This window comes from Nematolebias whitei, chromosome 5, assembly GCF_014905685.2.
Source record: "Nematolebias whitei isolate Nwh7 chromosome 5, NemWhi1, whole genome shotgun sequence".
NCBI classification, from domain to species: Eukaryota; Metazoa; Chordata; class Actinopteri; order Cyprinodontiformes; family Rivulidae; genus Nematolebias; species Nematolebias whitei.
In genome coordinates, this window is record NC_056502.1 from 17,918,102 (window position 1) to 17,930,795 (window position 12,694).

Genomic DNA, 12,694 nt, shown 5'->3' on the forward strand with positions numbered 1-12,694 from the left:
AAAAAACGAAGTCCAGATGACATGATTCAACCTTTTTTGTTGTTATATACCTGGATGACTGAGAAAACAAACTTTGAGTGTATCCTCAAGTGTTTCCTCGCAGTTTGTCACAATTAGATTAAAATATTCTGCTTTTTTTTTTAAAGGAATTTAAAAAGTACAGTCGAACTAATGATTTCACCACTAGAAAACACTCTGCTCCTGTTTTACTGCTTTAGTTTCATATGAAGGACTTGCTGAACAGTAGACATGCTGCCTTGCTGCATTTATTTAAAATAGATATGTTTTGAACACTCAGATGAATTAACAACTGAAGTCCTTTAAAGCTCAGTTTTAGCTCCTGGTGGCCTAATGTCTAATTACTAGTGACTTCTTGAACCACTTGAACTGAAGAAATTATGATTTATTTTTGTTCTTCAGAGAAAAAAAAAATCCATTTAAAAAAAAAATGTAATATGTAAGATGTGTTGAAGAGAAAGATGGATGTGTACATTTTAGGAGACTGCTGCATGCTTTGTGGAAATGCATAAATCACACTGTGCGGGCATTGTAAATGATGCAGAGAGATGTTTAATATTTACTACACTATATAAAAATGATTCCTAACCTACTGTCAGAAATGTCTGCGAGTTGCAGCTCTTCACTCTTAGTGATTGATGCCATCGAGACGGAGCTTTAAAGTAAATTTGAGTATCTAAGCTGCCTCTCTGAAAGGTGGCAGGTCTGGCTGTTTTGATGCTTTAGGCAGACTTTGTAGCTGATTCAAACAGTAAAACAGACAAAACTGCAGAAGAAATGGATCAGACCTGTACTTACTCCGAGGTAGAACTGTCTAAATAACTGTTAAAGAAACTTGGGACTCATCCTAAGAATTATCTCTGTGGGAGTCCAATAACTTGCCACTTTGTCTAATATAGGTTAACATTATTCTTATTAACCACCCATGAAGACAGCTATTAACTGAATTTCAGACGTTTTAATAAACGTTTTAAACCCATTGATAATCATATTTATGAATTTTAAGGCAATACAGATGTGCAAGAGTGTAGAACCTGAGCCCATATGAGAGAGTTGGTGGTGCCTTTTGGACCGTGTTGAGTTGATCAGACATGTCTTCTTCTGGAGCATCATTAGGGATTTTTAACATGAAAATTGGTAAACAAACTGTCCTAGTTAAAAGGGAGGAAAATGTTGTAGGCACTGTAATTTTCACACATCAGCTTATTTAATTTGGGATGTTTTGGTGAGTTACCGGTACATTTGTATTCAGAAGTAAGAATTTTTTAGCCTGAATTATGAAAACATTACTTGAAACATCTCTAGAAGTCAGAATTCCAGCTTCAAAAAACAGAGGTTTTCTTACCAACGCTGACTTCCAATATGGCTGCCTTGCACAGAAATCGAATCCAGTAACAGTTGCAATATTCAACAAATAGTCAGCCATTTTATTGGTTTGTATCCTAATAAATCCATCAAAGGGATGACATCTACATTGATCATGCTGCTACAGTGGTTGAATTCATAAAATACATAGAAATAAATCATCAACTTTTATTGCTGACAGTAAGCCTGGTCACTGAGCACAATAGTAGCATTTCTCACAGATTTTCTGGTGATCTGCTGGAACACGGTTAAGTTGGATGAGATTTCTCGGATCTGAGTTCTAATTTTGGGATCGATGAAATACAACTGTGCCCTTGTGGTTTTATCATACACCAAATAAACCCAAAAGTTATTTTTTCAAATGTCACTTTACAAAAAACTCAGCAATCAAGTTTTTTTGTATCCTCTTTACCAAATCAAACGAGTTTAGACTAGGGATGCACAAGACTGTATTTTTGGGCGATATGCCGATATGTTAAAACTTGTTTGGCCGATAACCGATACCGATAATATATGTTCCTTTGTCAGAGCATAGTCCTCTTATTTAGGCTTATTTGCTACAAAAATTGTGTAACAGCTGTAAGAGCTGGTGACATATATTCAGTAACAGCCATATGATATGCATAGCACTTTAACTTATATTAAATGAAAAGTGTTAAATATGATTAATAGTATTAGTCACCTGCGATGCTGTCTCACTTGTGGAGGCTTGTTCCAGGTTCCTAGCTGCAGTGTGGGATTCTCTGCACTCCTGTGCATGAAGGACAGCCTTTTTAAGTTCAAAGTTTTTGTCTATCCATTGTGCCATAAGACTAATCATGCTAACGGGGCAAACACGACGTCCAAATATCTGTGGTAAAACTCACCCAACAAGTTGTGCTATTGGCTATTAGCTTCTCAATGACGTCGGAAATGATGGCTTGTAACTCAGGTAATGTTACGTTGGAAAAATATCTCCGGCTGGAGATGATGTAGCGAGGCTCAACATAGTCCAAACATCTTCGGAATCCGACATCCTCAACGAAAAAAACTTCCACACCGCCGACATTTTGACATCGTCTTCTCCACCATGATCAGATCAGGTAGACGCGCGTGACGTCATCACGTTGTGCTGTCGCTGCAGGCATCTCTGTTACTGGACTGCCATACAAAAATAGCGTCTTTTATATCGGCGAGTTATTTTGATGGAATGGCCGATGTCCGATATTTAACTTTAACGCTAATATTGGCCGATACCGAAACCATGCCGATAATATCATTCATCCCTAGTTTAGAGCATTGGTCAAAACCAAGTCTCAATCTGCTACTTGCATTATCTATTTATTTTTATTATTTTTTTGGAGGTCTTTGCATAGATTATGCACTGGCTTTTGCTTCAAGAGGAGTCTTTGTAGTTAAATTATAATAATAAAAATCATAAATAAAACATAAACCATAGTTTGTTGCTTTAAAGTAAGGTGTACACAGTTCTAATCAATATTTAGTCTTATGCCAAGGTGGAAAATACTCTAAGTGCTATTTTCATGTTTCACCTGTTACTTAGCCTCAATATTCGGAAGTGGTGGTGCAGAGGTTAGAAAAGGTGGATGTGTGATCGGAAGATCACCGGTTCATCTCCTGATACCAACAACATCAGAGTGTGGGTAGGATAGGTGAAGCACCGGCACCTGCCTCCACTCTCACTCTCGCTCCACTCTGGGCCCTTGAGCAAGGCCCTTCACCCCCACCATCTTCTCCCCTGGACGCTCTAGATAGCAGATCTCTGCTCCACACAGAGGGCTGTGGTAGCTCGGTGGTCTGTGGTTGCGTCAGGAAGGACATCCGGCGTAAAAATAATTGCCAAGTCTTTGTGCGAGTTAGTTCACTGTGGTGACCCCTGAAGAAGGGAGAAGCCAAAAGAAGAAGAAAAATTATTTTAAAAACTGGCTTGGAAGTTATATACATAAAGTAAAAAAAAAAACTTTTTAAATCAAGGCTCGACGTGTCAGTAGCTCTACGCTGCAGAAAAGAAAATCTGTTTGTGCTGTTCCACAAGTTTTTGATAAGAAGATTCTTGTCAAAAGGGGACAATCTGCCACATGATGGCAAACGTTTACACAACTTGGGCATCTCTGTTTTGGTTGTTTAGTATTAGAAGGGTAGGACGTACTGCGGGTCCAACAGTTCCAAAATATATATTTTTTTAAATAATAACTTTTTGGTCCATTGGCTGGTTATCCAGAGCGATAAATTCACTCTCTTATTGCTGTTCCATAGAAACCTGTCTCTGCTCTTTATTTCCCTCTACAGTGTATTACTTAGTCATGCTAGCTTCAGGAGATAATTGGGTGAACTCTATACTCAGCAAAGAGTTTCAATTTTAAATGTCTAATTTACTCCTGCTGCCACAAGAAATACCCATATTTGCAACCATTGCAAGCAACTGCTGAAATGTTCTCATTTACTATTTTAAAATACGTCCATATCACAAACATGTTGACACAATACATCACAATGTCTCACAGCAGAGGTAAAACCATCGACAGTAGGCCAACAACAAAGATCTGGAGCATAGTGTGATCTTCTCCAGTACCGATTAATAAAAGAACATCATGATCCAGACCCCAACGGGACATTACTTTAAAAGCACCATTTGCAATAAATCATAGGCTTAAAAAATACTTTCAAGTAAAAACCAGGGCTCCCAGCAGTTCACAAAAACAATGTCCCATGAGTGTACCCTGAGTAAATCCTGAAATTCCAGGAGATATTTCACATGATGTGCTCAGAAGAACGTTGCATCTTAGATGGCGGGCAGAGTCGCATAGAGATGACAGTATAGGGTGCGTGCATACAGCCATCATTCCTAATAATTACATTTCCAACATCGTAAACTAGAAACCCACCATAATCAATCTGTAAGTACACTGTAGAAGCAGAACATGGACTCATTGGTACTAGAAAACTATCATTAATACATGTACACATTAAAATCTCAGAAAGATAATCCTTTAATCTGCAGATCAGTGTTCAAATTCCCAGAGTTTCCCCCTGTACGGAAAATGTGAAAGTCATTTTTTAGGTTTTGCCTGATTTCCAGAGTTGTTGGGGATGACACAATTTATTGTACACCCATAATTTAGAAAACGTTTTCTGGATCTACTTCTTTTGTGACAACTTTGTGAAACACTTTGGATGTTTCTTGTAAGTTGGATTTGACAGCTTCAGAAAGTTTTAATGAGTCCCTGAGCTCCTATTTGTGTTTAATAAGAACAGAAGTGAATGCATTTGTAAAGTTAAAGTGAACTTCACAAGACTATGTTTAGCCTCAGCTAAACTAAAGTTAAACAGGAGTAAATAAACTTTAATTTACTTTAACTTGCATTGTTTTTCCGTTCCGTGTTTCTTGTTTTATCCGTAGAAAGTATGGATGTGAACAGAAACAAACTATAGCCAGCTTGTATTTAGTCCGTGCTAAGTTATCAGCTGTTTGTGAATAATTTAAAACGTGTTATCTGCAGCTTCACTAAAAATTTGTTTAAGCAAAAACAGCATTAACGGACATGTAGTACAGCTGTTGTGGGCCTTTTTCTTTTTTCATTCTTCATTCCAAGATATCCAAGATCATAGTTGATAACGGAGCAGTTGCGTTGTCTACCTACGACTCTCCACTGAGGGTTTTCTGCTTCGTTTGTGATGACCTGGAAAGTTGTGTCACCAGAAGACCGAGTAAATCTTTAAATTGATAACGTGAGACAAAAAGAAGAAATAAACCCGCCTGTTTTTGAGCTTTTAACCGGAGAATTTCTTTGCCGCAAAACATAAATGGAGCACGATAGTTTCTCCGGTTCCTTTTTTGAATGATTTGATTCTGCATAATCTTTATTTTGCACCTCACATGTGAGCATCCCAGAGTCTGTTTGTTGGGTTTGATGAGTAAGTAGCTGATTTACATTTTATTTTTCTTGTTCTCTGCAGCTCTGCCGACAGATGAAGGCCCTCCTCTGCCATGTATGAGGTTGCGTGTCACAGTGTGCTGTGAGCCCAGTGAGTACTCTCCTCCTTTTATCTGTTCTTCCTTTCATGCTTTTCCTCTTTGTACAACCAAGAGACTCTTCTGCCTCTCACGTCTCCACTATCAAGGAGTGAGTATCAAATGATGTTCAGACAACTTATCCGCACAATAGTACTTTCTTTTTTTTTAACCAAACTATAAACTTAACTCTCTTTCCTTTGCTTTTGATCCTAATTAGATGGAAGGGGTTTTTTTTAAGCGCCACTTTGCTCTTAAGCACCTTCTCTTTTAATCCACCTCCTTGTCAGCCTCATTCTCCCACTGCCCATCTCCGTTTCTCAGCGTGAAATTCTCAGAGTTGATCTAATCCAGAGCCCGCCTGGCGTACTGTTAGTCTTCCGGTTCAGTGAGCTGCCCATTCCGGTTGGGAATATTGCTCAGCCATTGTGGGAGTCCCTGTATGGTGGTCAGTGTGTGCGCGTTCAATGTGAACCGACACTTTTTTCCTTTGTGATTGTGTATTTCTGCACTCCTGAATGAGAGTCTTTGCGTGCGATCGCTGGCAGTTGGTTGGGCGTTTATACCCTTGCATGCGTGTCCGAGACGTCTGTCCCAGTTCCCATCCCAGTGTTGTCTGCAGGGGGGCTTGTTGTGCTGTCGCAAACTGAACTAACACACTTTTTTTTCCACCCAATTCAATGTAACTAGCTGCTTGATTGTCTACAACAGGGTTATTCAACTGGTGGCCAAATCAGGCCCATGGGTGAGCTCAGTTCGGCACACCAATGGGTTCATTTTTAAATAAAACTTGATTTTAAATTGTAAAACAACTTTACTTAATGAGAACAACTGCTGGATGCCCGGCCCCTGAGCTCTTGGCTTTCAGTAACTGTGGCCCCTGAGCAATTTAGTTGAATAGCCCTCGTCTAAAACGTATAATAAAAGATTTCCGCCTTGCAGTTTTACTTAAAATTATGGTTGAGGGGATTGTTATCTGAAATCCACCCTGCTCCCCCCTCACCCAAAAAACAAGATTAATTTATCACAAATGATATCCTAAATGTCATTTCTGCTCTGGTGCAAGACTGGGGGAGTAATTTGCTGTTTTTACCAGAGTTAAAGCAGATGACTTTTTTTAATATGCTAATTATCCTGCTGTCATTAATTAGAAAAACATCAGATAGCAGTTGAGTTGGGAAATGCTAATGTATTCTTGACCTTCTGACAGTATTCCCCAATCAGTTTATCTGTGCCAAAAATTACAATAAAGAAAAAAAAACCTACTTGAAAAAGCCCATATTGTGCATGCTTGGAGCAACATTTCACTTTTAAAAACTTCAGAGGGGTAAGATTTCTACCTGTACACGCACGCATTTGCTCCTCAGCTTCTCATCCTTTCACCTAAACTAATCCCAACTAAATTTCAGAATATGTGTCTCCTTTCCCCCCCACCGCTGTTTCACGCTCTTTCTTTTTTTTTCACTTCTCTGTCATTCCTGAAGTGGCACTAATCCCCACCCTCTCTCTGTCTCTTCAACGCTCTCCTCCCCTCCTCGTTTTTTTATGATCTTTCGCTACTGGAGCAAATCTAATCTAGGCCCCATCCATTGCTAGTCTCTTACACATCCTCCTCCTCTTCGCCACCTTCCTTGTTCCACCTTCCCTTTGTTGAAGCTCGTCAGTTGTTCCCCTTTCCCCATTTCTCTGCTTCGCTCCATCTTTGTCGTGCGCGTGCTGTGCGGAGAGTTGCGTTGGGATGAGTGTAAACGAGTGGAGGGTGAATTGGATAGATGAGAGGAGATGGAGGAAGGTTGGAGGCTGTGTGGACACTCGTGGCAGTTCCCTACAGCTGCTGTCGCTCCCTGTGGTAGCGTTTCAGATCCTCGCCAGTTCCTTCCTGCTCCAGGTGCCCCTTTCATCTGCTAGCAGGGCACGCCATCCCTGCGCGCTCTGACGGCATGTGTGGCCGTCAGTGATGGCAGCTCCTGTCCTTCAGCTACGTCTCTCATCTAAACTTCAAACCGTGCACCTCCCACTCTTCTCTCCCCTAGTTTTCTTCCCCTCCTTCACAAATCAGCCTGTTTTCAGCTTCATGTGGGGATACCTTGTTCTGGGAGGTTTGAATTAATTACCAACACAACTCGTCTCGCACCGCGAGTGTGAAAGACAGAGGTGACTGTGAGTCCATAAGGTATGCTGTCATTGCTCCAAGGTCAACCCAGCACTCTGCAGTCCCTTGATCTCCTCCCTGGTGTGTGGATGTGTGTTTATTACCTTTAAAGTGATCGCTCAGATGTTCTGAAGTGGGGTTCTATGGAAAGGTTATGCACAATTTCGACCTAATCAACAACTCAAGCAGGGTCGAGAATAAAATTGATCGCTGCCATCCAGTCACACTAATTTATAGCGGTTTATGTGAATGCAATGTTATAAACCTTTAAAATGCCATCGATTTCACATCGTATGATTATTTACGTAGAATTTGTGGTTATTTGTAAGTGAAACTAGCAGCAGCAGCTAAATGTAGCCTGGCCAGAATTAAACCGTATGTCTCCAAACTGAGGTTGCTCAAGGAGTTATTAACAGATGAGGTATTAATTGTTTGTAGTCGGTTCATATAACCCCAATTCCCAAGACTGAAACAGTTCCTTTAAACAAACTGCGGTGCACAACAAACAGGGCAGGACTGAGTGAGTTGCGCACAAGGATGTTGGTTACATTCTGTACCCGTGTCAAACCAGTTTCCTATCCTTCAATTGGAATGACGAAAAGTTTTATTGTTAAGGTTTCAGTACGTGTTTGTTTAGTTTTGATCCCAATGCTGTCACGAAACACACTAGGAGGAGGGGAAAAAAAGCTTTGCTGATAGACGTTTAAGCCTGTGTTGCATCAGAATCTAGGCTCTGAGTCGGCATCAGTAGACGGCTGTGGTGAAATTTCTGGTGCCCTGCAGTCTTTATTGCATCTTCTTCAAGCTCGCTTCAACTCCATGCTTACCTTTTTTATGATGCATCTCCTCCTTAAAACTCCCGGTGTGTTTGTCTCTTTGGCTCCTGTTGACGCTCTGCCTTTCTCTCTCTCTCTATCTTTTTTATCTGTCCCACTGTGAGAAACCATTACAGACCAACTTCCATCCCTCCCTAATTGATTCCCCTTCCCTCTCTGTCTCACTTCCCTTTTTACAGTCATTGTCCTGCTGTGAGCAGTCCATTACATTTACTTCAGTTTGCAGAGCTTCACCATTTCCCTCGCTTTATATAGTTTTTTTTTTTTTTACCGCAGCTATTTTTTTTCCCTTCAATTTCTTGCATCCCTGCCCTCCTTAACCCCCCTCCGCTCTTTCCCAAATACCTTCATACTACTTGAACTTGACGCTCAAAAGGGAAAACCTCGAACAGACGTACTCGCCCCAAGATCTCCGAAGTCCAATCTGAAGATTAAATTTTTTTTAACTTGCGCCGTTTTTATCGATTTTACGGTTAAAGTTTGCTACATTTTGCTTGTTCGAAATTTTGTTGACAACAGTCTTTTTGCTAGCCGTCAGAGCTGGTTACCGTTAGCTCCGGTTTTGTGTAAAATGGCGGCACAGGAGGAGAGGTGGGATGGTGGAACCTTGCCTTCTCTGCAGCGGTGTTCTGCATACACCCACACGTGCGTGCACTATTCCACGGCTGTGCATGTGCAGCCACACACGGCACGTTTCTGACTGCACTGCGGCGAGGGCATGCTTTTTGCAGTCACACCCCCGTGGACACCATTTTGTGTGGGAGAGCTTGCCATGACCAAAATCATGATGACGGTGATGTTAACAAAAACTGAATGCACTCCATTTTCGACTTTGTTTTTTGTTTTGTTTTGGGGTTTTTTGCGAAATGATGCGAATAAAGCTAAATCAAAACACACGAGCAAACGCAAGGAATTTGATAGAAGAAAATTTTACGTTTTGGTTGGCTACGAAACAAACACGGTAATTTTTTTAACAGTACTTTAGATAAATAATAAGCTTCATGTTTGATCATGAATGAAATATTTGTAAAACAGAAATTTATCAAATTTTATATTTAGCTTAAATATCAGTGGTAAAAAGATTACTAAAGATTTTTACAAGTCCAAGAAATTAATAAAATTACCAGTGATATACCAGTATACATTTTTCACTAATCGTTCACTAATAAATAAAGTTATTAGTCTGAACTTTGTTGGATAAATTTCTGATTATTTTGACAAATTTGGGTTATTTTGGACACAAATGTTGTTTATCGTCCAGTTCTTTTATTTTATTTTTAGTTGTTTTGGCCTATATTTTTATAATCTCACTGAAAAGAAGCTTGTGTGAACCCCGTGCAAGGCCGGGGGCGGGAATCCTATTTAATGCTTCGTTAACCCTTCGATGGTCGTTAGTTGTACACAACCTGAGAGTAATTTAGTGTTGTGCTGTTCACAGGAAGATCGTCTGTTACAAATCAAATGTAGTTTTTCCGGAGGCGTTCAGGCACTTGTAGTTTTCACGGGACTGCACGCGCCGGTTTGACTTACGTTGTCAGGGTTGTGGTGTCGGAGCCCAGTTCAAGGCCATAGATTGATTTAATCACCAGTTTCAGTCTCATCCTTGTGTTCTGACTCTTTTTTGTCATTGATCACTGGAACCTAAAATATTTCTCTCTTCAGAGACACTTAAACAGAGTTTTGTCCTGCAACCTGTATTTTTTGTCCGTTTTACTCGCGTTAGTCCATTAAACAGTCTCCGCACTCTTCCTTCCAGTATTTCCTCACAGTGTCGTCCCCCCCCCCCCCCACACCTGCTGAGAAACTAACGCCCAGACACAAATGTCTACCCCCCCACTCCTGATCCCGTCTTTTTCCTTCCCTCCCTTCGCTCTGTCTGACCTTGTTTCGGTTCTTCCTTTATTTTTCTTTCATCGTACTTTCCCACTCGAGTCTCCATCGCTCCCCCTTTCGTCTTCTGTCCACTTCTTGGTTTCGCTCTGTCATTTCGAGATTCCTTGTATTTTTCCGCCTCCCTTTTCATTTCCTGTATCCCACCCCCACCCCACCCTGCCTCCTGTATAAACTCCATCATTCTTACTCATTGTAATTTGCATAACACTATATTTTCCTGTTTCTGTGCCTTCCAAGCTTTTTTTTTTTTTTATCCGACCTTTAAAAGTATTTGCATAGGGGACACATTTAGGGTTGATAATCATTTTTCATGGCGTTAGTCTTTGAGTAATGGTAAACACCGTCCCCTGGTCATTCGCCTGCTTCACACGGCAGCAGCTTTATTAAAAAAAGTTAAGCATGCAAAAATGACTAATCAGCACCTTGTCTTTGCTTCAACTTGACTAAATCTCTTCCACTTCTTGCATTTTTTTACAGCATCAGAGGGTTCACAACAAAAACAAGGTGAGCTGTGCTTTCTTGTAATAAATTTATCCCATAGGATTTGTTTTTACGTTTCTACATGCTTTTATATATCACTCTGCTTCAAATCTGCTCAAGTTTACGGTTTTGTACGTTTATTTCCAAATCTGTTGATGAGTTTGTGCTGCTTCATCAGCCTTCGCTCTTCTGGAAAAGTTGGAAATCCAATTTAGCCACAAGTTAATCCCATTAGCTATTAGTGGTGTTAGGGGGGTGGGAGGAAATGTTGGACACAAACTGCGCACGATTGTTTCATGCAGGGCTGCGGAAAAAGCAGTAAAGTTCTCCAAGCTTAGCCAAAACTTTGACTTTGCGGTATGTGAAAGACTCACTGTAGGGTCATGATTTTTGTCAATCATTGGAGCCAAGTCCAAATCTTCAAGCTGCTCCAATTGAAACAAACTGATGATATTTTTGCTTGTATTTGCATATCAGACATCCGCAATAAAATAAAAATGTTTTTCTTCTCCATTTTAGAAACGAAACGTCTAAAGAGTGGCTCCTCGCTGAGAACTGTTTCCCTTCCTCTCATCCTCTTCTTCCCCTTGCTGATCACCTGATTTATCCGTCCTCATCACCGACTTGTGGGAGCAATCACTCAGATGTTCGGAGAAACAATGCGATCTGTCCTCGGAGAACAAAACACGCCACGTTTAAGCTATTGCAAATGACAGTCACTGCCTTGTTGCTGTTGTTTACCAGTGAAACTCCAGACAGAACTGTGTTTTTGTCCAGAACTCAGGGACCGACTGAATCACGGTGATGCATAGCTCGTTTTCTGGTCCTTCCTGCTGTGCCACTTAAAAGAACAAAGCGTTGCAGGAAGTCATAAGACTTGAATCCATTTCTGATGCCATAAGAACAATTATGAGTTTCTAAATTTGTTCTGAGGTTAATTTATGTTTTTATTATTGGTTTTTTTTTCCTGTTTAGTTTTTTTTTTTTTTTTCTCTTCTTTTTTGATTTTTTTACCTGCCTCCAGTTGAAAAGTGGCCAAATAAAATGCGACTGTGAGGAGTGGCTCAGGTTGGAAGTCGATCACTTTTTTTAAATGTTGTTTATGAACACTGAATAATCTTTAACCACTCTGTTTGTGTCAGAGCAACATAAATGTCTTCTGCTTTTGTAGCTTATTACATTTGTAAAGAAAAAGAAAAAAAAGAGTCCATGGACTATTGAAGAACAAGGAGACTGGTTTGCTGCGCCCCCTGCTGGGATTAAACTGGTTGTACTGGAGTTGAACTGGTTTGGCCATAAAAGCCAGATGCCTGATCAGATTCTGGTTCTGCATGGTATTTTAAGAAGACCTGGGAGTTGGTCTTCACTGACAGGTCGACCCGTTGTTCTACCTTTGCACTCTTCCTCCTGCTTTCGAACAAATTAAATTCAAGAACAAAGGGGGTTATGGGTAAACTGAGAGCATCAGCTTTACAGTACTGCAGAGGTGATTGGCTGGTTCTGCCAACAGAGCAAATATGCACACAGGATTTTTTTTTCTTTTTACTACATTATTGGGTTAATTGTATATTTTGCAAGATTAACATGTAATACTGTATAATTTAATCCAAACACTGGCAACAATGTGTCTGTATTTCTAAATTGCAAGATTAACTCAAAGGTTTCTGGTTGTGTATAAGCAAAAAATGGCGTAATTTCAGGATATGTACATTTATATTTTTGATGTTTATTTCTAAACAACAGATTGTAAAGTTTATTGGTTTGTTAGATAAATGTATTTCCTTTCACCATCTAAAATGCTTAGATAAAAGGATCATAAATTATGCTGACATTTTTACATATTGGACTTTTTGCAGGGGTTATCCCCCTTGAAACCAAATTAATGTTCTATATTTGCATTGTTGCGTAGTCATTTTTCCACACTATTTGAACTACTTG

The 12,694-nt window shown here is 40.1% G+C and overlaps 1 protein-coding gene across 1 annotated transcript in view; it reads left to right on the forward strand.

The window, feature by feature from the left end:
• The window catches only part of si:dkey-246i14.3 (ephrin A4), a 47,148-nt gene extending 35,704 nt beyond the window's left edge, over window positions 1–11,444 (forward strand). Inside the window, exons 3-5 of the mRNA XM_037676935.1 lie at window positions 5,341–5,409; window positions 10,754–10,780; window positions 11,276–11,444. Of these exons, the coding sequence (XP_037532863.1) occupies window positions 5,341–5,409; window positions 10,754–10,780; window positions 11,276–11,358 (179 nt within the window). The 3' untranslated portion in view covers window positions 11,359–11,444. The remainder of the gene's footprint in view (window positions 1–5,340; window positions 5,410–10,753; window positions 10,781–11,275) is intronic.
• Window positions 11,445–12,694: the final 1,250 nt, after the last annotated feature.